The sequence below is a fragment of the Panthera onca genome, chromosome B4 (assembly GCF_046562875.1).
Source record: "Panthera onca isolate mPanOnc1 chromosome B4, mPanOnc1 haplotype 2, whole genome shotgun sequence".
Lineage (NCBI taxonomy): Eukaryota > Metazoa > Chordata > Mammalia > Carnivora > Felidae > Panthera > Panthera onca.
The window spans coordinates 70,461,601-70,484,761 of NC_138345.1; the positions used below are offsets into that span (position 1 = coordinate 70,461,601).

Below are 23,161 nucleotides of genomic sequence, written 5' to 3' on the forward strand. Positions count from 1 at the left end.
TTTAGGTTTGATTTTCTTTGAAAAATTTTGTTTGCATTTTTTACAAAGGGGAAATCGATTGAACATAAAATTAACCATTTTATATATATTTTACATTTATTTTTTTTCAAAAACAGAGTGAGACAGAGTGCAAGTGGAGGAGGGGCAGAGAGAGAAGGAGACACAGAATCTGAAGCAGGCTCCAGGCTCTGAGCAAGAGCTCAGCACAGAGCCCGATGCGGGGCTTGAACCCATGAACCGTGAGATCATGACCCGAGCCGAAGTCGGACACTTAACCAACTGAGCCACCCAAGCATCTCTAAAATTAACCATTTTAAATTGAGCAATTCAATGGCATTATATCCAAAATGTTATACAACTACCACCTCTAATGGTAAAATTTTTTCATTAACTCAAAAGGAAAATCTGCATCCATGAAGCACTTGTTCCCTTTGCATTTACTTTATAATGTCAATTTAAGTCCTGAGGTAAGCTCTTCATTATAGATTCAGATTCCTACTTCTAAGCAGTGATAACTTGGGCCAGTATTTCACATTATTGTGAAACAGATACTTTCGTTATCAGCTCTATACCATCCCTTAATTCCAGTGTGGTGAATTGGGGTAAGTCAATATTAAGGTATCTCCCAGACAGAAGGTAAAGGATTTGTAAAGCATTCTTTTCTTTGGGCCTAAGCGAAATTCTTTAAAGCCAAAAGCTAATTTCCAAAAATAAACAACAAAGTTTATACCCTGGAAGTAGTTGAAGGACAACATACTGTGACTATATTTATTAACATTTAAAAGTCTGAAATCAATTCTCAGTCTTGCTTTAACAGAAGTTTTTTTTTCAAGTCTCTAAGTACTTTTGATACGTGGTTAAAACATTCAATGAAACTCTTTAAAGAACATTTAACCCCAAAGAAGTCTATAATTTTAGATAAAAAGACTTTATATTCTAAATCTAACAGAAAACACTGTTGTGTAGAAATATCCTGAATTTGGAATCTTTATATTCTAAATATACATGCAACTTTAACTGAATATAACCTTTGGTTATATAAAACACTCTTATGGGGATAAAGCAAATTTTTCAGAATTTTGTTCAGTGTCTGTAACAGTAAGATCTAAGGAGCCTTATGGTGGCTCAGTCAAGTTAGTGTTTGACTCTTGATTTCAGCGCAGGTCACGATCCTCATGTTGTAGGATGGAGCGCCACTTTGGGTTTTGGGCTGAGCATGGCACCTGCTTATGATGGTCTCTTTCCCTTTGCCTCTCTCCCCCATTTGTGTGCGCACTCTAAAAAAGAAGATCTAGCATATAACTCAAGAGGAAAACATTCAGGGAGTCAGATGACTTGAGCTGAGTATGAACTGAAATGCCTGTTTGCTCAAGGGGCTCTTCTTGCCTTCCAAGAATTCCCATCAACCGCAGACCTCCATGAAATTGCACACAAATCACATATTGGCTGCTGTTTACTAGAAATGTTTACCAAGGTAATTGTCATCTTCTGGTTTTCCAGAATAGCTGTGCTGAAGAATATCAATGTTTGTTGCTCCTGCGGGAATCTTGACAACAACATTATAACCTGCAATATAATTTTATGCGTGTTAATTTTCACAAGCTGATGGCCCAGAGGCTATTACTGAATGACTGAAAAATCTGAATAGTATAGTCAGACTTAATTTCATCTTCAAAAAATGATACAGTGTTTATTCTTTTTGAATCTTTTTTTTTTTTTTTTTGTAGAAAACCACAAATTACTAAGGATTGAGAAAACACTGTTGTGTAGAAATATCCTGAATTTGGAATCTTAAAGTACACTTCCTAATTTTTCTTCTAAAATTCTGAATGTAGAATGAGAATGGAAATTAGGATTCTAGTTCCTGAGATATTTAGAACACATTCATTTTTAAATTTGACGAATACTTTTGGATTTTCTATTTTCTAATGGGAAAAAAAATCGGGGTTTCAAATGCTATTCAAAAATCTGGAAGAGATGAAAATAGTTGCTCATTGCTCTATGTTTACACAGAGATTCAGTGAACAGCAAAATAAAGTTAATAACATTTTTTTAAGCATTTAGTTTCTACTGTAAGCAGGAATTTCTGTAGCTACCTCCAAAATGTTACATTATTCTTAAAAGTCTACTAATACATTATCATGGCAGAAGTAAAACATTTATTTTAAGGAAATTAAAATATTTCTACTTTATGAGATCAAATTTAACAATACTGGCACTGCTCAAAAGATGAGGAAATAGTGTATATTAAGAAGTGTTTTCCCTACACCATAAACATTGCTACTACATAGTTTTCCAAATACTCTCGGGTTTAAAGTGAGCCATTAATTTTGCTCTAGTGATTATTATAAGTGGTTCCTTTTCCTTATTAGTTTTTCTTTCTATTTAATACATGGATTAAAACTTGTGATTTTTCTCATATACTAACTTTGTTAAATATGGAACAAAATTAGGAAGTCTTAAGAGATTAAATTTGGGGCATCTATCTGAGTGGCTCAGTTCGTTTAGTGTTTGACTCTTGGTTTTGGCTCAGGTCATGATTTCACAGTTCAGGAGTTCGAGCCCAGCATCAGGCTCCCACTGGCAGTGCAAAGCCTGCATGGGATTCTCTCTCCCCTCTCTCTGCCCCTGCCCCACATGTGCTTGCACATGCTCTCTCTCAAAATGAAAAGAAGATAAAAATCAAAGATTAAGTTTGTAGCCCTGATAGATTACCTTGCATGTTTTTAGAGCACCCTTATCTATTTCCCTTTAGGGGATCAGATTTTAAAAATAAAGTGATAAACGGTCTAAAACTACATACACTACATGCATATTGGTTTTATGTCAACAGCCTACCAGAAACATTTTTAATTAATTTTTTCACTATTAAATATTCCTACTACCACCACTACTCAGGTCTTTGCAGTTATCGTTTTTCAACAAAGCAATTTCTAGGTATTGCAAATGTGAAAGGCAAAGGCTACCACCAGGGGGCAGAAATGTGACAAAGGCTACAACTGTACAAATGAATTTAACATCTTTTTCCATTTGCAAACTGATTAATTCATAATACAATTTTGGCAAGGCTATATATTTGATACTAATGTGGTACATGTGGTTTTCTACAAAAAAAAAAAAAAATTGTTTTTCAGTGGATACAGACCAAACTGATAAATGTGCCATTTTTAACTGGATCAAATGTGTGTGGCTCCTATAAAATAATGGATCTTAACCACAAAAATAACGTCAAATCTAGTGATTGAGATTCATAAGCATCACCCGAGTGTAAAATGTACTATACTTTTCATACGGATAAAAACAAAGTGTTGGTTTTAAATTATACTGCTTTAATTGAAGCAATTCATACTAAACTGTTTGAACACAATTTAAGGCTGATAAACTGTAAAAAATACATTTTTCATTTGGCAAAGAAAATTCTACAGAACTACATTTGCTACCATAAAAAGGAAAAGATTGTCCTAGCAAAGTCTCAGAATAGAAAATATGATATATTCTCCTATTAATTTTAAAGAGAAGTGAAATTGATTATATTCCATTTTTACATCACATATGAGGGAAAATTAGAAAAATACATAGCTTACCATAATGAGCACTGTTGAAGACACCTGCCATTGTCCGGCATGAAGAATTATCCCCACCACACACTCCACATTTGTCTCTCCTGGCCTTGGAGTTTAACACATGATCACAGCCAGCTTGCTTCAAAATAACCATTACAACCAAGATTATAAAAATGACTCATTATAAGCATGATGCCTTACAAACTTTTCACAAGTACTCTTTCAATTAATAGGTGATTCGATACAATAGGATTTTTCAGAGGATCTATTGATTTTGTTATACATCAATATTTTCACACACCTTTTCACATGGTTGAAAAAAAAGGTTCAAAGGGTCATCCACATGCCTCCTGCATCAAAATCACACGGGATGGCATTTAAAAAGGCAGATCCCAGATTTTCTGAATTAAAAATCCTTGGAGGTAAAAACTAGGAATCTGTGTTGTAACAAACATGGACAATAATTCTTATGTCCACCATCCATTTAAGCCACTTTTTAAAGAAATTAATTCAAAGAAACAACAAAAAAAATCTGATTTAAGGAACACATTTAAAATAACTAACAGGATGTTTTTTGTGATTTTTTTTAACTCAAAATCTTAGAACTCTGGGAATAGAGTACATTTGAAAATTTACTTCTCCAAAATTAATAACCAGCAAAATAAGTTTATGTAAAGAACGTGTTTATGTAAAGAATGAGTGATTTGATAAAGGTGAGAGTGAATGGTTTGATCCAGGGGTTAAGAACAAGCACAGTTCTCTATGCAGATACTGTCTTCTGCAGACACTGCAACAACTCTTTGTTCTTTAGAATACTCCTAAAATTTAATGATCAAAAAAAATTTCATGAGGTTACTCAAATTTATACACAGAGTATTTCCCAAATTTTGACCAGATATTTTCTGAAAGTAATCTGCATCTATAAGTTCAGATAATCATTGTTTTTCCATTGTATAGGACTTCCTGCTAATTTAGATAAAACCTATTTCTCAGGCCACAGAGTACCCCTTTTCTAGCCTCCAGGTTATTTTTTCCTTTTCTTTGAACATCTCATCAGACCTTTGAGTGCAAAGCATTTTATCATCCAGGTAACTGGTAGGTAATAGATGTTTGGCTAACAGAAAATTGGTCCTCTCAAGTTCTGCCTTAACCCAAAGAATGAGTTCATATTACATTTGTAGTCTTTAGACCAAATTCATTATCCTAATTCTCAAACCCACTGTTTTTTAAGATCACCATCTGTAATGTATGTGCTTTAATTCAGGGTCTCATCTGCTTCTCACCCAGAATCCTAACCAGCTGACCTATCTCCAATCCTCTCCTAAACCATTGGATTATGAAGATTCTAACATGCAGATCAAATCATATCTCTCACTCAACTCCAAATTCTTTCCAGGGACCTTCAGAACTTCAGACAAGAAGTGCATGTAATAGCCAATCCCTATGTCCAACCCTGGTCCCTTACTTCCTCACCTTTACTACAACCTACTCATTCTCAATTAGCTCAAGCCTCACACCCTCCACAAGGGTTCTCTGAATCACTTACACCCTTTTCTCACACAACATCCCTTCCTCAAGATCCCTACGGCACCCTGTACATGATCCCAAAGTCCTGCATTTGAATTATTTACATGTCTCTCCCCTACTAACCTGGGACTATCTTTGAGTAGTAACTAGAACAGTATCCAGTATTTAGTAGATACTCAGTGAATGCCTGTTGGATGCACGTGGGAAGTGAAGGACAAGGATGAAAAGAGGGAGGGGGGAGTATCATCAACTAACCAATGGGGGAGGGGTCACCAGAGAGGGACTCATTTCAAGTAGCAAAAAGGACTTTACAACCCTGTGTCCTAATATTTTCTATCTTTTGAAGAAGCCGATCTCATGCCTCATCTTGATTTCGCATACCTCAAGCAAAACAAAACCAGCAAACTTTTCAAAAAAAATTTTTTTTAACATTTATTCATTTTTGAGAGACACAGAGAGAGAGAGAGAGAGAGAGAGAGAGAGAGAGTACAACCCGAGGAAAGGCAGAAGGAGGAGGAGACACAGAATCCAAAGCAGGCTCCAGGCTCTGAGCTGTCAGCACAGAGCCTGACACAGGGCTTGAACTTACCAACCACAAGATCATGACCTGAGCTGAAGTCGGACACTTAACCTACTAAGCCACCCAGGCACCCCTTAGCAAGCTTATCTTAATGTTTTGTGAGTCACTCTGGATGACAGAGAATTCCTTAGTCATAGTCTCTTGACCATATTCCTAAAGATAGGGTGATATCACTAAAGGGCACTGCACTGGAATTCATGATAATTCCAGAACTGTACTCTGATGCTATAGAAGTAATATTTGGTTACAGAAAAAGAAAAATATTCTCAAAGTCATTTTACATATAAGTTACCTACCCGACACAGGCCTTGAACACAGATGTCATTAGTTTCAGTTCCACAAGGAGTACCATCGGCAACCCTATCCCTCAACTGGTAGAAGTTTGTGGTTCCAGCAACCCGACAATAGAGTTTACAGCGATCTTTTATGGCAACTGTAAGAAAAAGTCAAATTTTTGGTGTACAATAATACAGCTGTGTGTTCCTAGGTCTCAAGAAATTTTTACATCAAAAAAATATTCTAACTACTTACTCCCACTGTATTTTGGAAGCCACCTCACATTAGGGGAAAGACCATTGATGTTGAAATGTTTACCATCAAAATCAGAGCACTGCTTCTCTCGAAAGTCTTGCTTGCCTTTTGGACATGAATCAGTATTACATGATCGAAATTTCATCCTGCGGCCCACACAGTACTTTCCTCCGTTTCTTGGCCTAGTCAAATTCATTACATTTTAAAGCACATCAGTACAATATTCTTTCTGCCATTTACTTCTCAAACTGTTCCATTCTGTTCCGGGATCTGGAAAACTAATTATGTCCCACTAACACTTCCTGTTTAACAGAAGTATATTACATGGCTTTTAAGCAATTGTATGGCTAATGAACTGTAAAGACATTCATCTTAAGATAGACACTGTGGTCTGGAGGGCAGCAATGACAGCTTATTCATGACTTAACTCACAAGGAACTAACTGATGGGAATTTGGTTTAAAATTTCAGAATAGGGTTTGTTCATTTGGGGGGTAAAAAACAAACATAGTGAACCAAAGATAATCAAGATTATACCATGTTAAAGAAATATCCAGGCATCATTGTTTTGTATATACTACTTATCGCTCACTTCCATGAGTTTCATGCTATCTATATCCATCCATCTCTATTTCAACTTACACTGGAAAATAAAAATTCGTTTTGTCAGCATTTTTTAAATATGAAAACTTCCAGCATAATTTAGCTATTCTGGAATTCCAATGATCGAAGTCATTTCAGAGTATTGTCATCTCTGCATCAAAAATTCTTTATTGCTTACCAATTTATCATAACAACAGACACAGTACTTAAAAATCTTTATGGAATCTCTATGTTCTTTTAAAGATTTTGAGGAGGGGGAACATATGCTTCAGTACTTATTTGAGCTAAAGACACTGATGCATCTATGAGAAGCAGAGAAAGAAAATATGACATGTCAAATTACACAAAAGAGTAACAACTGGTCATGAAGGTACAGATTTTATCCAGAAGAGTCAACACACAGCTTAAAGGAGCCAGGATTTCAATGGAAACACAGTAAGTATTAAAATGCCCTTATATTACTGTCATTTCATTTTTACAACTATTCCTCAAATGTAATCTCAATCAGAAAAAAGCTCTTAAATTCATATTCTAAAAGATTAAGCTGGTTAATATATAAATATTTATATATATTATATATAATACATATAATTATATATATTAGTTATATATATCATTAATTTTAAATAGTTATTAAATAATTATGTGTATATTGTTATTAAAATAAATAATATATATATATTTTTTAAAGGTTTGAGTCTACCAAGATATAAGGTAATAGGGCTCAAAGTATTCCAGAAGTTTTCTAAATCTCAGAAACTTACAGACTGACCTCCTCCAGTATAGAAGTGAATGAAACTGATGTTTACTTTCTGGTGCCTTGAGATAATCTTAATTTACAGTGACATAAAAAAGACATACTCGGGGCGATTACAGAGCCTGCTTGTGCTTTTGATTCCACCTCCACATGTTCTTGAACAAGAGCTGTAAGGTCCCCATGGTCCCCAATCACCATCTACAGGACGTGTTTCCATTTCTTTGTTTACACATAGCCCGTGGTGGCAATGCTTAAACAAACAAAAAAATACACAAAGAAATGATTCATACATACCCAATTGCAATATCACAGTAATTTAAATACCATAAATATCAGTGGAGAAAATGCACACAACTTAAAGATATTGATTCAGAAATGGGATTACATTTGACACTCAAATATTTTCTGAATATCTGCTGAGTAAGATCTGTAGAATGCAAAAAAGAAGGAAATTTCCCTTGCCTTTAAAATGTTGAGTTTCACTGGGGGAGGGAATACTTGTATAGGGAAAACACAGTAAGATGAAAACTTTAAAGAAGTGACTATTAATACAATATAGATATATGCTTCTGGTTTTTTATGCAAAGATACGTATCACTCTCCCACTTTTTTTAGCGGTTTACTTCATCTCATTCAAAGCCTCAATGATCACTTTCTTACTTTCAACAAGAAAATGGAAATGTACACGAGAAGCTGCTCACTATCTACTATTCCTTTTATCCACCTAAGGGCACCTGTGCTCAGTCCTCAACCTTCCCACCGGTTAGGGTACATGAAAAATCCATGATCCTAGCCAAAGTCAATCCCTCTGTGCACTTGATCTCAAACATCACTGGCTCCAAACATCACTGCAACAATTCTCCCCTCTCTCCTACAGCATCATTGTTCCAGTCTCTAATATATAAAAACTAACCAAGGGTGCCTGGGTGGCTCAGTCAGTTGAGCGACCCACTTAACCTCAGATCATAATTTCATGGTGCGTGAGTTCGAGCCCCGCCGGGGGATTGTGGCTGTCTGCCCAGAGCAAGTTTCTGTCCCCCTTTCTCTGCCCCTCTCCCACTTGTGCTCTCTCTCAAAAACAAAAACAAAAAGAAGCTAACCAAAAAGTGGTCCATGCACTGATGCCAGTCTGTGAACTAGTCACTGCAAGGAGTAGAGAAATTGAAAATAAGTACTGAATTTAGAAACGTTTATAGGATTTGGGCAGTAATTTCATGTTTATCAATGTTAAAAGTGGGCTTATATTGGGGCACCTGGGTGGCTCAGTCGGTTAAGCAAAGGACTCCTGATTTCAGCTTAGGTCATGATCTCTCTCACGGTTGGTAAGATCAAGACCCACCTAGGGCTCTGTGCTGACAGCATGGAGCCTGCTTGGGATTCCCCATCTCCCTCTCTGCCCCTTCCCTGCTCATGCTAGCATTTTCTCAAAAGTAAACGTCAAAATGGCTTATATTTGTTTTCGTTGTGGTACAATACCCAACACAAAATCACCATCTTAACCATTTTAAGTGTGGAATTCAGTAGCATTAAAATGCATTCATATTGTTGTGCAACCATCACTGCCATTCATCCACAGAGCTCTTCATCTTCCCAAACTGAAACTCTATACTCTTGAAACACTAACTCCCCATTCGCTCTCCCCTCCCCCGCCCAGCCCCTGGCAACCACCATTCTACTTTCTGTTTCCATGAATTCGGCTACTCTATATATCTCATAGAATTAAAATCATGCATCACTTGTCTTTCTGTGACTAGCTTATCTCACTTAGCATAAGGTCCTCAAAGTTCACCCACATTGTAGCATGTGTCATAACTTCCTTTTAAGGCTGAATAAGATTCCATTGTATGTGTGTATATAACATTGTTTTTTCATTCATCCATTGATGGCCACTTGGGTTACACTTCCACGTCTTGGCTATACAGAATAAATGCTGATGGCCACAGGCCTGTACAGAGATCTCAAGGCTGTTTGCAGTTCTTTGACATATATACCCAGAGTGGTATTGCTGGATTAGATGATTCTATTTTTTTTCTTAATTTTTTAATGTCTATTTTTGAGAGAGACAGAGAGCAAGCAAGGGAGGGGCAGAGAGCGAGGGAGACACAGAATCCGAAGCAGGTTCCAGGTTCTGAGCCATCAGCACAGAGCCCAATGAGGGGCTCGAACCCACAAACCGTGAGATCATGACCTGAGCTAAAGTCGGACACTTAACTGACTGAGCCACCCAGGCATCTCTGTATTTTTAATTTGAAGATCTGCCACACTCTTTTCCAGAGAATTGGCTTACATTTTGAAGGTTTTTGTCATTTTGAATGTTTTTTTTTCTAATCATTTCCATCATTTTGTACAAGTATTGATTTAAATTATCAGAAATTTTAAAAAAGACTGGTCCTTTACTAGAGCTAATTGGAGAAGTACTCCATTAGTTCATTCTCATTAATATACAAACATACATAATTACCCTCTTTAACAGAATTTTCCTTAGATGTCACTTTCCCCACCAGCTACTGTTTTGTTTCTCCTTGAAAAAGCCGTCCATGACCATGGTCTCTCACTGCCTCTGCTCTCACAGCCCCACCCTCCATGAAGCAGCTCATGTGGACATCACCCAATGCCCAGTTCTCAGTCTCTGTCTTACTTGATTTAGCAGTATCATTTTTCCCCCTTCTTGGTTTCTAGGTCTCCACTTAATGCTGAACTTTTTGGGCTCACATCACCTTTATGCTTCCCTATCAACAACGATCACTCCCAGCCCAGATCCTTCTCCTGAACTCCAGGCTTGTGTATATAGCTGTTTACACATCTTCACTTTAACGTCTTACATTTCACAAATCACACCAAAAGTCAACTGCCAACCCCTTAAAATCTGCTGATACGATCTAAGTTGATCAGCCAAAAACAGTCAACCTCTTCTTTACAGTTCACATTTAACGTGTTAGCAAATGTTCTAGTTCCTTCAAAAGCAAATTGACTTTTAAGTATCAACCTAGTGCTCCCAGCTCTGGTGTGAGCCACTGTCATCTCTCATCTCTATCACTGCCATACCTCTCCAAGTAGATCTCCTCTGTTTCCAACTCTTGCTCTCTAGAGTTTAGTCTCAACAGCAATCATAATGATCCTTTTCAACTTACTTTAAAAGTTAGCTCAAATCAGGTGACTCCTCTGCTCAAATCCGTCTTTTTCATTCTGAATAAATGCAAAGTTCTCACAATGGCCGACAGGGACCTACAAAATACTCCTCCAGTTACTTCCTATATACCACCCTTCACCCCAGCCACAATGTCCTTCCTTACTCTTCCTTGAACCATTCCAATACTGCAGATTTAGGAGTTTAGCCGTTCTTTGCCTGGAGCTCAGTTCCCCACAATATTCTCCATAGCTAACTCCCTCATTTTAAGATAGCTCATTAGTCAACTTTCCATAAAATTTGCTTTGACCACTACATTTTAAATTGCAGTCAGCCCTCTCCCACTACGAATGTAAGCTTCATGAAGGCAGCGATCTTTTCTTTTTTGTTTGCTGATGTATCCTGAGCACCTAGAATAGTGCCTGACACATAGTGGGTCCTTGATAAATCTTTGTTGAATGAATGAATCCTATAACCAAGCTTATTAATTAGCAGGAAAAAAGCTTTGTGCCCTCCATTAAGATCATTCAAAATGATAAAGCCATTAAAAGTGAAAAAAAAATCTCTGAATAGAATGTACTATGTTCTTGTAAATTTGGGGAACATCTTCCAGAAACGTTTCAAATAATCCTTTAGCACTATTTCTGAAAAATCCAAGAAAAAGAATGTTGTATTGTTCACCATGTAAAAAAAAAAAAAAGTCAAGTCATTGTCAGGTGAGTTCCACTCTATGTTTATGCTAATAGTTTTACTACCACAAGTATTTAAAAGATAGTCTTATATGAAAGATAGTCACAAGATAAAGGGACTAAAAGAATATCGAAGCAAAAGATAGGACATTTAGAATTTCCTTGAAAAAAGGCCCATTTATTATTGAATGTGGCTAATGCAAAGAGGCTCACTCTCTTCAATAAATGATAAAAGGGATTTTATATCTACATGATACACATGTTACCCCAAATGCATTTCTGCTTTTAATCTATACAAGTTTTAAAGTAGGTCCCAGTGTCTCAACACATTTACCTTGAATTCCAACAAATCCAGGCCCTTTACACTACACCTCATATTTGAACGGCTAAGTAGTACATGAAAACATGCTCAAGATGGAGAATAATCAGGATAACACAAATTAAAAACATAATAGTATTCCATTTTGCACCTAAAGTGTCTAAAATTTTGTTACAAGATTAACAAGATCATCAATTGGCAAGACATGCAGCACAACTGGAACTTTCATACATCACTTGGGAGAGTCTCAAGTACCCATTTTGGAAGATGGTTTGGCAGTTCCCTATGAAGTTACATACATGCACCTCCCCTATGACCCAGCAATTTCTAGATATTTGTTTACTTCAGAGAGATGCAAGCACATGCTCACAAGACTGGTATGAGGATGCTCATAGCAGCTTTATTCATAATGACCAAAACCTGTAAGTGACCCAATTGTCTATCAGAAGAATGTATAAAAAAATTATGGTGCATTTATACAGCTGATTTACACTGCAGTATAAAGGAATGAAGTATCAATACACACAACATGGATGAAACTCCAACATCTTGAATAAAAAAAGCTTGACCCTTTTCCCTCTGCCCACAGAAAGGGTGTGTGTGTGTATGCGCGTGCATGTACATACACTATATAGTTCGATTTACATTAAAATCAGGAAGTAAGTTCTCTCTCTGGAAAGAGAGAAACTCTACAGAGGCTAGACAACTTTAGAGTGATGGAAATGTTCTCATCTGGATTGGGATATTGGCTAAGTGTCCATCTATATTTGTTAAGACTTACCAAATTGAACATTTGATATCTGTGCATTTTACTCCTATATCTCAATTTTTTATCATGCTAATGCATTGACCGGATTTAGACTACTCAGTTATAAATGGTATATGTGATGCATGTAAATATATCCATCGCTATGTTAGCCACATGCCATCAAGCCTGAAGTTTCATGGCACAGAGTAAACTTTAAAGTTTGCTAAGGCACTTAAGGACCAATCAGATTTGAATCTGGGGACTACCTTGGAGCAAGTCTTCTAATGAGCTAACAGCTGTTTCTAATTCAGACTACAACAAGGTTTTTTTCTCTGTTCATCCTTAGATAATCAGTAACTCTCCCAAATGCCACTCTCGTCTCCCCCAAAAGCCAATTACCAGTACTGGTCACAAAAAGTGAGAAAAATAGTCTTTCATATTTTTGGTCTTCAAAATAACAATTTTAAATAAAGATAAAATTTTAAAGTTCAGTTCTAGTTCCAATCGACGAACTGAAGAAGTCCACTAGAATTTTGGTCCCAAGGTAATCTGAGTGCTAAACCATTTCAGAGGACTTCAGCTACTGCAAAAATTGCTCAAGTCCCAATAAAACTCTGTAATGCAGGCAACATTCACAGAAAACACATGCCTTTTGACAGAAGGCAAGGAGAAGGGCAATGGCTGGTGCAAACATTTCCATGAAGCAAAGAGCTGGTAAAGCAAAAGATCAGCTAGTGACCCGGTCCTTCAGTTTCTACTTGTGCCCAATGTGAAGTTAACAAAAGCGGCAGCACTAGCCAACCCCATTGCCAAGAAAGTGTTCATTTTGTGCTGAGGTAGCTCAGAGGAGGCGTCAACAGACTCAAGCTTATTCAGCGCAGGCGGCACTGGCTACCAAGGCCAATGGAACTTGCCTTCATCCTGAAGCACCAAGTTACCACCTGACTTCATCCTCACATTGATGTTTGGTTATCAGGGTAAACCCTGTCTCTCAGCATCATGTTTGCAGATTTAAATTATTTCATGCCTGATGTTATATATTCAGGCCGTTTACTTTAGGGATATGATGTATTTGAAGACATTTACAACCAATAAATATCCGAAGAAGCCACTTAAAACTTTCCATTATACCTGGTTGAATTTTATAGGAGAAAATGTAAACAATGGTAACATCCCTGAATTTGGGGAAATTGCTGATCTATTAGGATCTTTATGTCTATACTCATTGTTAATAAGACTAATATACTTAGGTAACTATCTGTTCACATGGCAACACTGATTCACTAGCAGAGCAAGAGTTGACTAATCATGAAGGGCGCTGAAACGCAGAGCAATCACTTCCTTGGATAGTCTCTTGATACAAGACTCACCCTTCCAGGAAACCTACCATCCCAGGACCACAGTTTGTTCCATCTGCAAGGGGCATGTGCTGAGTGCGACAACCCTTGTGAACTCCTTCTGCACTTGTACACCAGAGACGTCTGCATTGCTTCTGCAAGATAACAAAAAGCAGACAAGAGTAAAATAACACTACAACCACCAGATCAATTCAGTGTAAACCATCAGTTTATACATTGATCTTACAGATTTCATGGTTTCAAGGTCAGAGCTGTAAATAATCAAGCCAAAAAAAAAAAAATTCACTAAGTTCTAATCATTGATTTGCCTCTGAACACATAAAATGGCAACATTCAGTTTTTAAGAACTTTTGGATTTTCATCACACACTGAACAATGGGAGAGAGAAATTAGAGTGGAAATATTCAAAATTATGGGGGACATTTTTCTCTTTGCAAGACATTTTTCTAAAGGACTTTTTGTTGTTAAATGTTATTCACAAAGAGTTTCCAAAAGCCTCTTTTGATACGATAGAATGTATGAATAATGTGCATAGAAATACTGTATAATGTATACTGGTTTCCTACTTTGTGAATAGAATGCATACTTTCAAGTTGAACAAAGGGCTCTCAAGTTTTCCTAAGAAACAAAAATCCAGAGGTTCACAGGAGCTATACCCAAGATAATTCCCTTTTTCTGAATTTAAATTCAATGTTTATTTAGTGGGTAGGTCAGGTAGAAAAGAAATGGATCTCCAAAAATTATGTTAAATCTCCCCTCCTCAATAGTGGATATTTAAAAGGTTAACTTTTTTTTTTTTTGGGGGGGGGGGGAAGCAAGCTGGTGCAGCCACTCTGAAAAACAGTATGGAGGTTCCTCAAAAAACTAAAAATAGAACTACCCTACGATCCAGCAATTGCACTACTTGGCATTTATCCACGGGATACAGTACAGGTGTGCTGTTTCGAAGGGACACATGCACCCCCATGTTTATAGCCACACTATCAACAATAGCCAAAGTATGGAAAGAGCCCAAATGTCCATCAATGGATGAATGGATAAAGAAGGTGTGGTGTGTGTGTGCGCATATATATATATATATATGCGCACACACACACACACAATGGAGTATTACTTGGCAATCAAGAAGAATGAAATTTTGCCATCTCCAACTACGTGGATGGAAATGGAGGGTATTATGCTAAGTGAAATTAGTCAGAGAAAGACAAATATCATATGACTTTACTCATATGAGGACTTTAAGAGACAAACCAGATGAACATAAGGGAAGGCAAACAAAAATAATATAAAACTAGGGAGGGGGACAAAACAGAAGAGACCCATAAATATGGAGAACAAACTGAGGGTTACTGGAGGGGTGGTGGGAGGGGGGATGGGCTAAATGGGTAAGGGGCACTAAGGAATCTACTCCTGAAATCATTGTTGCACTATATGCTAACTAATGTGGATGTAAATTTTAAAAAATAAAAAATAAAATAAAATCAATAAAAATTAAGATAAATAAAAGCATATTAACTTTTTTAAATTATAAGTTTGTTTTTTTAAACAATATTACTATATGGAATATGTTTTGCCTATCTCTGCACCCATGGCTATATAACTTTCACTCATTCAATTCAATAAACACTTAGTTTGTGGCACCTAGTATGTGTCAGATCCTAAACTGACCACTGGAGATGCATATTTCCATGAGTGAATGAATCTGCATTCCTGGTCCAATGATCCTCACAATCTAGTAGTGGATCTAACCTATGAAAAATCCTCAAAGTTCTAAAGTAATTATTTAATAACAACAGGCCCTAGATTTTTTTGGATTCAAATCTGTGTAAATTAAAATGTAGTCTATTAAATTCCTGGGTCCTTTAATACAACTAGTTATCAAGACACTTCTGTCTTTAACCCCTCCACCCCCCCCCCCCAAAATAGTATTTGGAAATAAATATTTGAATGTTTTTAAAACCTGTTTTCTAAATGGGAATACTTGACATAGGATTTTGTGAGAGTTAATGTCCGAGCTGTCAGCACAGAGCCTGACACAGGGCTCAAACTCATGAACCGCAAGATTGTGACCTGAGCTGAAGTCGGACACTTAACCGACTGAATCACCCAGGAGCCCCCGAGTTTCCCTGTTTTTAACCCCTTTCGGGCAAACAATCTATGTCTCTAAAAGTTAAAACTTCGAAGATACATTTAGTTCACCTTCTGTTCAAGAGAATAAAAGTACATTTTGAAATATGTTCTAACTTTAACTTTATGGTAGTTTAAAAAACAAAAGAAGGACCTAATTTTCTTACCAAGTAGGGACATACTTGTGATCCAGGGCCAAACATCAGTTCACACTGCTTGTTCACATCGTACATTAATCCAGGAAGTTGTGAAGACAGATCATATATTCTTCCATTTGGTTTGTCAAGGAGGCATTCCCCATGGCCAGTACTGTACCAAAGACCAAAAATATTGTGAATACAGGTGGATACATAACAGAAGATTCTTCATCACAGTCACTACTCTACAGTTTCAGAAACAGTAGGTTTTTTCATAATTTAAAAGTGAATACATACGAAAGTCGCAAAAAAAAAATCCGTTTCTCATTTGAGCCCCATAACTGCTTTGAAGGTGTAATTAAAAAAAAAAAAGTTGTAAATTCATGAGAATATAATTTATGAAACCCATTTATGTAATCACACTATATTTTTGATCTATTTTGTTGTCCAATAATATTCCCTTCTATTAAATGCCTAAATTCTCAAAATTTTTATTTTTTTATTTTTTTAGTTTACTTTGAGAGAGCAAAAGAAACACACAGCAGGAGCTGGGGAGGGGCACAGAGAGAAGAGGAGAGAGAATCCCAAGCAGGCTCCATGCTGCCAGCCCAGAACCAGACGCAGGGCTCAAACCCAGAAAACCATGAAATCATGACCTGAGCTGAAACCAAGAGCTGGATGCTTAACCAGCTTTGCCACCCTAAGCACCTCCCCCCACCTAAAATTGTCAGTATGTTGTAGAAAAAAGTTTTTAAATCATTTGAGAAAGTACATTTATAGTTCTCAACAACAAAACAAAGCAGTTTCAGGAAGTGTTACGTTGTGTCCACTTCAAAGAGGCAGAGTTTGTGTTTTGGTATTGCTGCTTCCAGAAAGCCTGCCTGGTTGTAGACAAGTTAATGTGCCAGAGGCTGGGACTCCTCTGCCTCCTCTGCAGTAATAGTGACACTATCCACCTTGCAAACGGCTATTCAAGGATACATGTAAAGGACTTAGAAAGTGGCAAATAGGAGAAATATTTGTTGTTCACTTCTGGTTTGTAATGCAGTATTTAGCATACAGGAAACTGAAAATATTCAACCATCCCAACTGGATTAAAAACAATTCATTCCACTACCATAATTTTAAGAAATTTAGCAATTTTTATTGGCTAGAAAGATGTTAAATTTCATCCAAAAATGAACATGTAACTTAAGTCAGCTTGTGTGTGTGTGTGTGTGTGTGTGTGTATGTGTTTTAACATTTCCATTGGAGAGAATCCCATTAGCACCATTCAAAAATAAACACATTCCCTGGTATTTTTAACCAATACCTCAAGCCAGCCATTGAACAAAACTATATGCAATTATGTATACAACAGCAATTGTGTATTATGCTTTTAAATCGACTCCCCATACAAGGATTAAAAAAAACTGATCATCTTGGGATTTATGAACATATTACAAAGCATAGTTTCATTTATTTCCATAGTTCTCACAAAAGAGGTAACTAGCAACCACATATACTGGGGATTAGAATATATAAGGAAATGAATATTGCTTTTAAACAGAAAAAATTACTTAGAGCTTGGCCTTGCCTTTTGTCAACTTTCAGTAAGATAGAAACACCATTTGGATAAAAGTGGGGAAGCAGAGAAACGTGGGAGATGGAGATGAGGCAAGAAAAATCGATCTGCCCCCTCTTCAGACCTAGGAAAATCCTCCAGAAGAATATGTAAGCATATCAACTACTCCACATCCCTCTGGCCACAGAGAGCTATTTGGAATACTCAGAGTTGGACCTCAGCTATTGTCTGTCCTTCTAAGGCACCTCAAAACTTAAACCACTTAAGCTCCTCTTATATTACGTTGTACCTACTGAAAAAATTCAAACACGTAAGAAAGCTGTGAATCTAAGTCTCCCCTCAAAAACAAGTTATCCTAATAGAGCTCCCAAATCTAGGTCTGACCTGCCCCCACCAAAATATTTTAGGAGTGAAATGTGTATATACAACTCTTTCCTTGTTTTTAAAAACCCAGTTGTACAAAGTAAACAAATTTAAACCAAAACTGGACAGAAATCACTTTAAAATAACAAAGTTCAAAGTCCATAGTCTAATAAATGTTTCATTATTTAACTAAAGTAATATAACTTTAGACTTACTCTAGGAATTCAGTGATATATTTCTGACTACATTTTGACCAGGTCCAAGGACTTGTGTGGTAATTTAAAGTTGGAGCCATTACATGATATTGGTGTTTAATCCCAGGTTCCTTACATTTAAAACTATCATCATGTGGAACGTTGAATCTAAAAATAAAAACAAAGAATATGAAAATATGTAACAGATCTTAGAAGATAAAATACAAAATTATATTCTCGATCTTTCCCATAAAACATTATAAAATCAGGGTTATCTTCATGTTTAGAAGCACAGGATCTCAAACACTACATTATAACTTTTATCAGTAGCAATATTTGTTGATTTTGACACTAAATTGGAGTCTAAATAATAAACATGTGGACTCTAGCTTACCTCATCACAAAACTGACAGGGCACTCACATAAGTACTTGCAGGTTTCAACATGCATAGTTGTAAGGGATGTGTGAAGATCAATTACATAAAGGTGTTACCAGTTTCTAGACCACGGACTATGACCACAGTATCAAAACTTCTTTAATCTCTCATTCCTTATAATTTTATAGTGTCTACATGTTTCGTATGAAACAGACTAAGGACTGTTTCTGGTCTGTATTCACTAAGTGATTATTGACCGAATTCGAATAACAAAAACATTCCACAAGGGCAGCCAAATCTTCCTAAGAGCAAATATATTAAATAATTAGCTGGTCAGCAACAGATCCTATGCCTTCATTTGAGGACCCAAGTATAAACTTGCATTTACAAGGAACATTGAAACCACCTAATTCAGCTCTTTGCCTGCAGAAATTTGTACTTAAATACCAGTCTTTTAATTAAACTACTTACCCATATTCTAAAGACACCTAAAGAGTTTCTCAGGAAGAAAATAGAAGTCTAAGGTGGTATTCTCTGCAAGAGCAGTTTTTCATTAGTTAGTAGCCTTGGCGATCAGCTAATAGTGCTTTCCAGATGTTGCTGCAATGCATCTACACCCCTCAGGTAAGCTCCTGGTCCTATCTTCCACTTTAACAATTTGAGTGTGCACCCTGCTAATAATCATGAAACATAACCACACTGCAGGGGAACTAAAGAGGCACTAGTTTACTAAAAATGGTTTCCACTTGAAATTATCCCTGTTGAATATGCTAATGATGTAAGGCATGACCAGGAAAAGACAGTATATTAAAGAGGGCATTCTAGCCTCAAATCCCTATTAGCAGATGAACAAGAAATGCCAGGAGTGCTCGGGTGCACATTTGGAATCCCTTTCACAGGATGAGTTTGTAGGGGTTTCTGACTTTCCATGGGAGCTCTGAGGCTATCTCATGGAATCATGGCCTCCATTCTTAGAGCACAGAACCCCAGCAGAACTTATAATAATGCAGGAACGGATAGAACCCCTAATTTTTAGAAAAAGAAAGACAAACACACACACACACACACACACACACACACACACACACACACACACACACACACACACACAACTATGGAGCTGGAAGAATGACTTAAAAATCTTTTAATGATTAAGTAATTCCCACATACCACATTCTCTGCTGGGGCTCTGAGCTTTAAGAGCAAAAGTGAGTTGGTATTGTCATTTTATCAGGAGTTCCCCAGAACCAGAAGCCCCTGCAGGCCCTCCCATAAGATGGTAGAGGACAGTACCTGGTCATGTATGGGGTAACAAGGGATAGAGGCCAGAAGTGCTGGTCATAGTAATCCAATACAGTAAATGAAATAAAAGAATTCCCAAGTGCTAGTTCTTTGCTTAGTCTGTTGATCAGTGCAGCCTGTCTGACCTAACAGATCACAAAAGAGCCAGAGTTAGCATTTCAGGGATGAAAATTATACTAACAATTTTTTTTTAAGACATAGAGCTGCTAATTACTCAACTAAAGATGGAATTTTAAGTCTTCTTTGCAGTGATTACTAGAAAACCTATTACTGAGGTAGCAGAAGGTACTTACACATGGCCAAGTTCGTGGGCTATGGTAAAGGCAGCACTCAGTCCATTTTCTTCACTAATAGAGCAGCTCCGTAAAGGATCACACAGGGTACCTAATTCTGCTAAACCTGAAAAATTTCATAGTTGTATTTGAAAATGGGAAACATCAAATCATAAATAAAGCATTTACTATGGGCATTACTACTTAGAAATCGATGCAAGGAAAAAAAAGGATGTAGAGTTGGCTGTTAATACCACATAAGTGTTTTTTAAGGTGAAGGAAAAAAAGAACAGAATGATTTATCTGCAGTTGAAATATTTACCAATTCCTGGATTTTACTGAAGAAAATAATTCAAAATATGGGGGAAACAAGTGTTTAAAAAAAAGAAAAGGAAGAGGAAAAAGTATTTGTTATGCAAAGGATGAAGTTTTAAGTCCCATTAGTGTGGATACTAGAAAAGGCAATGAATGTTTAAATTGGTAATAGAACTAATACAGAAAATACACCACTATAATAAATTTTCATTTTAAAAACTTTTGAGGCAGCATACAATTAATTATAATGAGTGAATGTATGTTAAGTGCATAGAATAGCACCTGGTATCTAATATATATTAAATAAAATAGGATTCATATATTAAGGGCACCCAATAATTTTGTATTTTAGCTAAAGAAGATTTATTAAGATATATTTACTCTTTAAGATAAAGGATATCATGTCATGCCAATGTGCAGTATGAACTGACTGAACAAAAAGAATTAGAGCTGATAGAATCCATGAAAAATAGTCTAGAAGAAATTGACATTAAGTGTTCCTTACAACAATACGTATTACATCAACCAAGTTGGGATTTTCCTTAATAGCATAGTTTTCACTGCTACCATCCTCTATTATTTTCTTGTAAACTATCTGCTCTGCTAGGTAAATTCCTTTCATAAGAAAACAATTTTTCATATACAACCCGTTTCTTACTGGAAAGTTTGTACATTCATAAATTTCTTAATACAGACCTGTATTAACCACTGTTTTTTAACCCCATGCGCCTATATACTATTTCATTCGTAAAACTTAAGAACATGGACATTTTCCTAGCACTTAAATTTCGTACCGTGTGTGTGTGTGTGTGTGTGTGTGTGTGTGTGTGTGTGCACGCGCTTGCGCACTTTAAAAGATATTAACCTGAGGAATCTAAAAATGCTGGAAAAATTCAGACTAACAAGTTCACTTGCCAATGCTTTTCTCTTTAATAAAAAAGAGTATTTGCTCTTTCTGAACCCACACCGAAAGTCACTGCTCGGGCAAAGCTCCCCACCAAAAGCTTTTTCTTGGTCAGAATCAAGGCCAAAAATGAGTAAGGGAAAAAAATAAGATTTAAAGTCTGCTGTCCAAAGTATGAAAGAATTGTTTTCCTTAACTAGGACTTGATGCTTGTATGTGCCATTTTTTAGTCAATTTTGGCCAATTTTACATTTCTCCTTTACTAGAAGTTAAAACTAACCATATTAATTGAGTATCTTGCCATTCCCATGCCTCCATTAGTATTTTCAATCTGTTAAATCACTCCATTTCCATATACTCATTTTTAAGGCTGTGTAGGCATTTCAAACAAAATATGGACTCTTATCACCCAAACTTGGTTTCATGCTCAGAGATGGATATATTCTAAGCTAAACATTTTAATCACATAACAGATCTGTGGAAACATGTATTGTGTATGATTGAAGTCCATACTCAAGTATGCCCATAAACAGGCAAGAACAAACAAAATCAAAGTGAATATATAACATTATGGTTTGAAGCAGCTAACTGATGGTTGTGCCTACATTCACTCAAGCGGATATTCGGTTCTATGAAAGTGGTCAGAGGTAGGATAAAGTGGTATGGGCCCTAACCTCATACCCATTCCCTGTGTTTGGAAGTTCAAGAAGCTGCACAGAGTCCTCCAATCTAACCACCTTAAAGAATAAAACTCCTTTTTAATTTTTTAATGTCTGCTTATTTTTGAGAGAGAGAGGGAGACACAGAATCTGAAGCAGTCCCCAGGCTCTAAGCTGCCAGCACAGAGCCCAACGTTGGGCTTGAACTAATGGATTGTGAGATCATGACCTGAGCTGAAGTCAGAAGCTTAAATCCCAGGTGCCCTGTAAGTAAAAACTATTTTACAACATACTTTGCAAAAAGTGCTCAGAGACTGGGGCAATGGCACCTACAAAATATAGCAGAAAAATCTCACAATTTTTCCACATATTTTATATGAGAAAATTAAATACTAATACTTGTGTTAATATAAGTTGTGTACCCGCAGGCAAATTACTTGTCCTCATCTATGAAACTGAAAGCTATTCTTAAAGATTTGTTGTGAAGATTGAATGAGTTAAATCACACAAAACCTCACAAGAGTGTATGATACATGGTAAACTCTAATATCAGCTATCATTATCATGACCCTTGATTTAAAGGATAATAAGAATACTTTCAGGGGAGAGAGGGAAGATGGCAGCATAGGAGGTCTCTGGGCTCACCGCGCGTCCTGCTGATCACTTAGATTCCACCTACACCTGCCTAAATAACCCAGAAAACTGCCAGAGGATTAGCAGAACAGAGTCTCCGGAGCCAAGCACAGACGAGAGGCCCACGGAAGAAGGTAGGAAGGGCGGCGAGGCGGTGCGCGCTCCACGGACTGGCGGGAGGGAGCCGGGGCGGAGGGGCGGCTCGCCGGCCAAGCAGAGCCCCCGAGTCTGGCTGGCAAAAGCGGAGGGCCGGACGGACTGTGTTCCGACAGCAAGCACGACTTAGCGTCTGGGAGGTCATAAGTTAACAGCTCTGCTCGGAAAGCGGGAAGGCTGGAGGACAAAGGGAGGGAGAGCTGCTGAGCCCCCGGATGACAGAGCTCAGCTTGGCAGGGAACAAAGGCCCTCACCAGCGCCATCTCCCCCCGCCCATCCCCCAGCCAAATCCCAAAGGGAACCAGTTCCTGCCAGGGAACTTGCTTGCTCCGTGCAAACACCCAACTCTGTGCTTCT

The 23,161-nt window shown here is 37.1% G+C and overlaps 1 protein-coding gene across 3 annotated transcripts in view; it reads right to left on the reverse strand.

The window, feature by feature from the left end:
• Positions 1-23,161, reverse strand: part of ADAMTS20 (ADAM metallopeptidase with thrombospondin type 1 motif 20) — a 178,731-nt gene that overhangs the window by 88,923 nt on the left and 66,647 nt on the right. For all 3 annotated transcript variants that reach the window (XM_060657892.3, XM_060657893.3, XM_060657890.3), the window contains exons 8-16: positions 20,159-20,264; positions 18,208-18,354; positions 16,096-16,237; positions 13,831-13,935; positions 7,665-7,810; positions 6,202-6,383; positions 5,967-6,103; positions 3,585-3,702; positions 1,471-1,566 (exon numbers count right to left, since the gene is read on the reverse strand). In XM_060657892.3, coding sequence (XP_060513875.3) covers positions 1,471-1,566; positions 3,585-3,702; positions 5,967-6,103; positions 6,202-6,383; positions 7,665-7,810; positions 13,831-13,935; positions 16,096-16,237; positions 18,208-18,354; positions 20,159-20,264 — 1,179 coding nt within the window. The remainder of the gene's footprint in view (positions 1-1,470; positions 1,567-3,584; positions 3,703-5,966; positions 6,104-6,201; positions 6,384-7,664; positions 7,811-13,830; positions 13,936-16,095; positions 16,238-18,207; positions 18,355-20,158; positions 20,265-23,161) is intronic.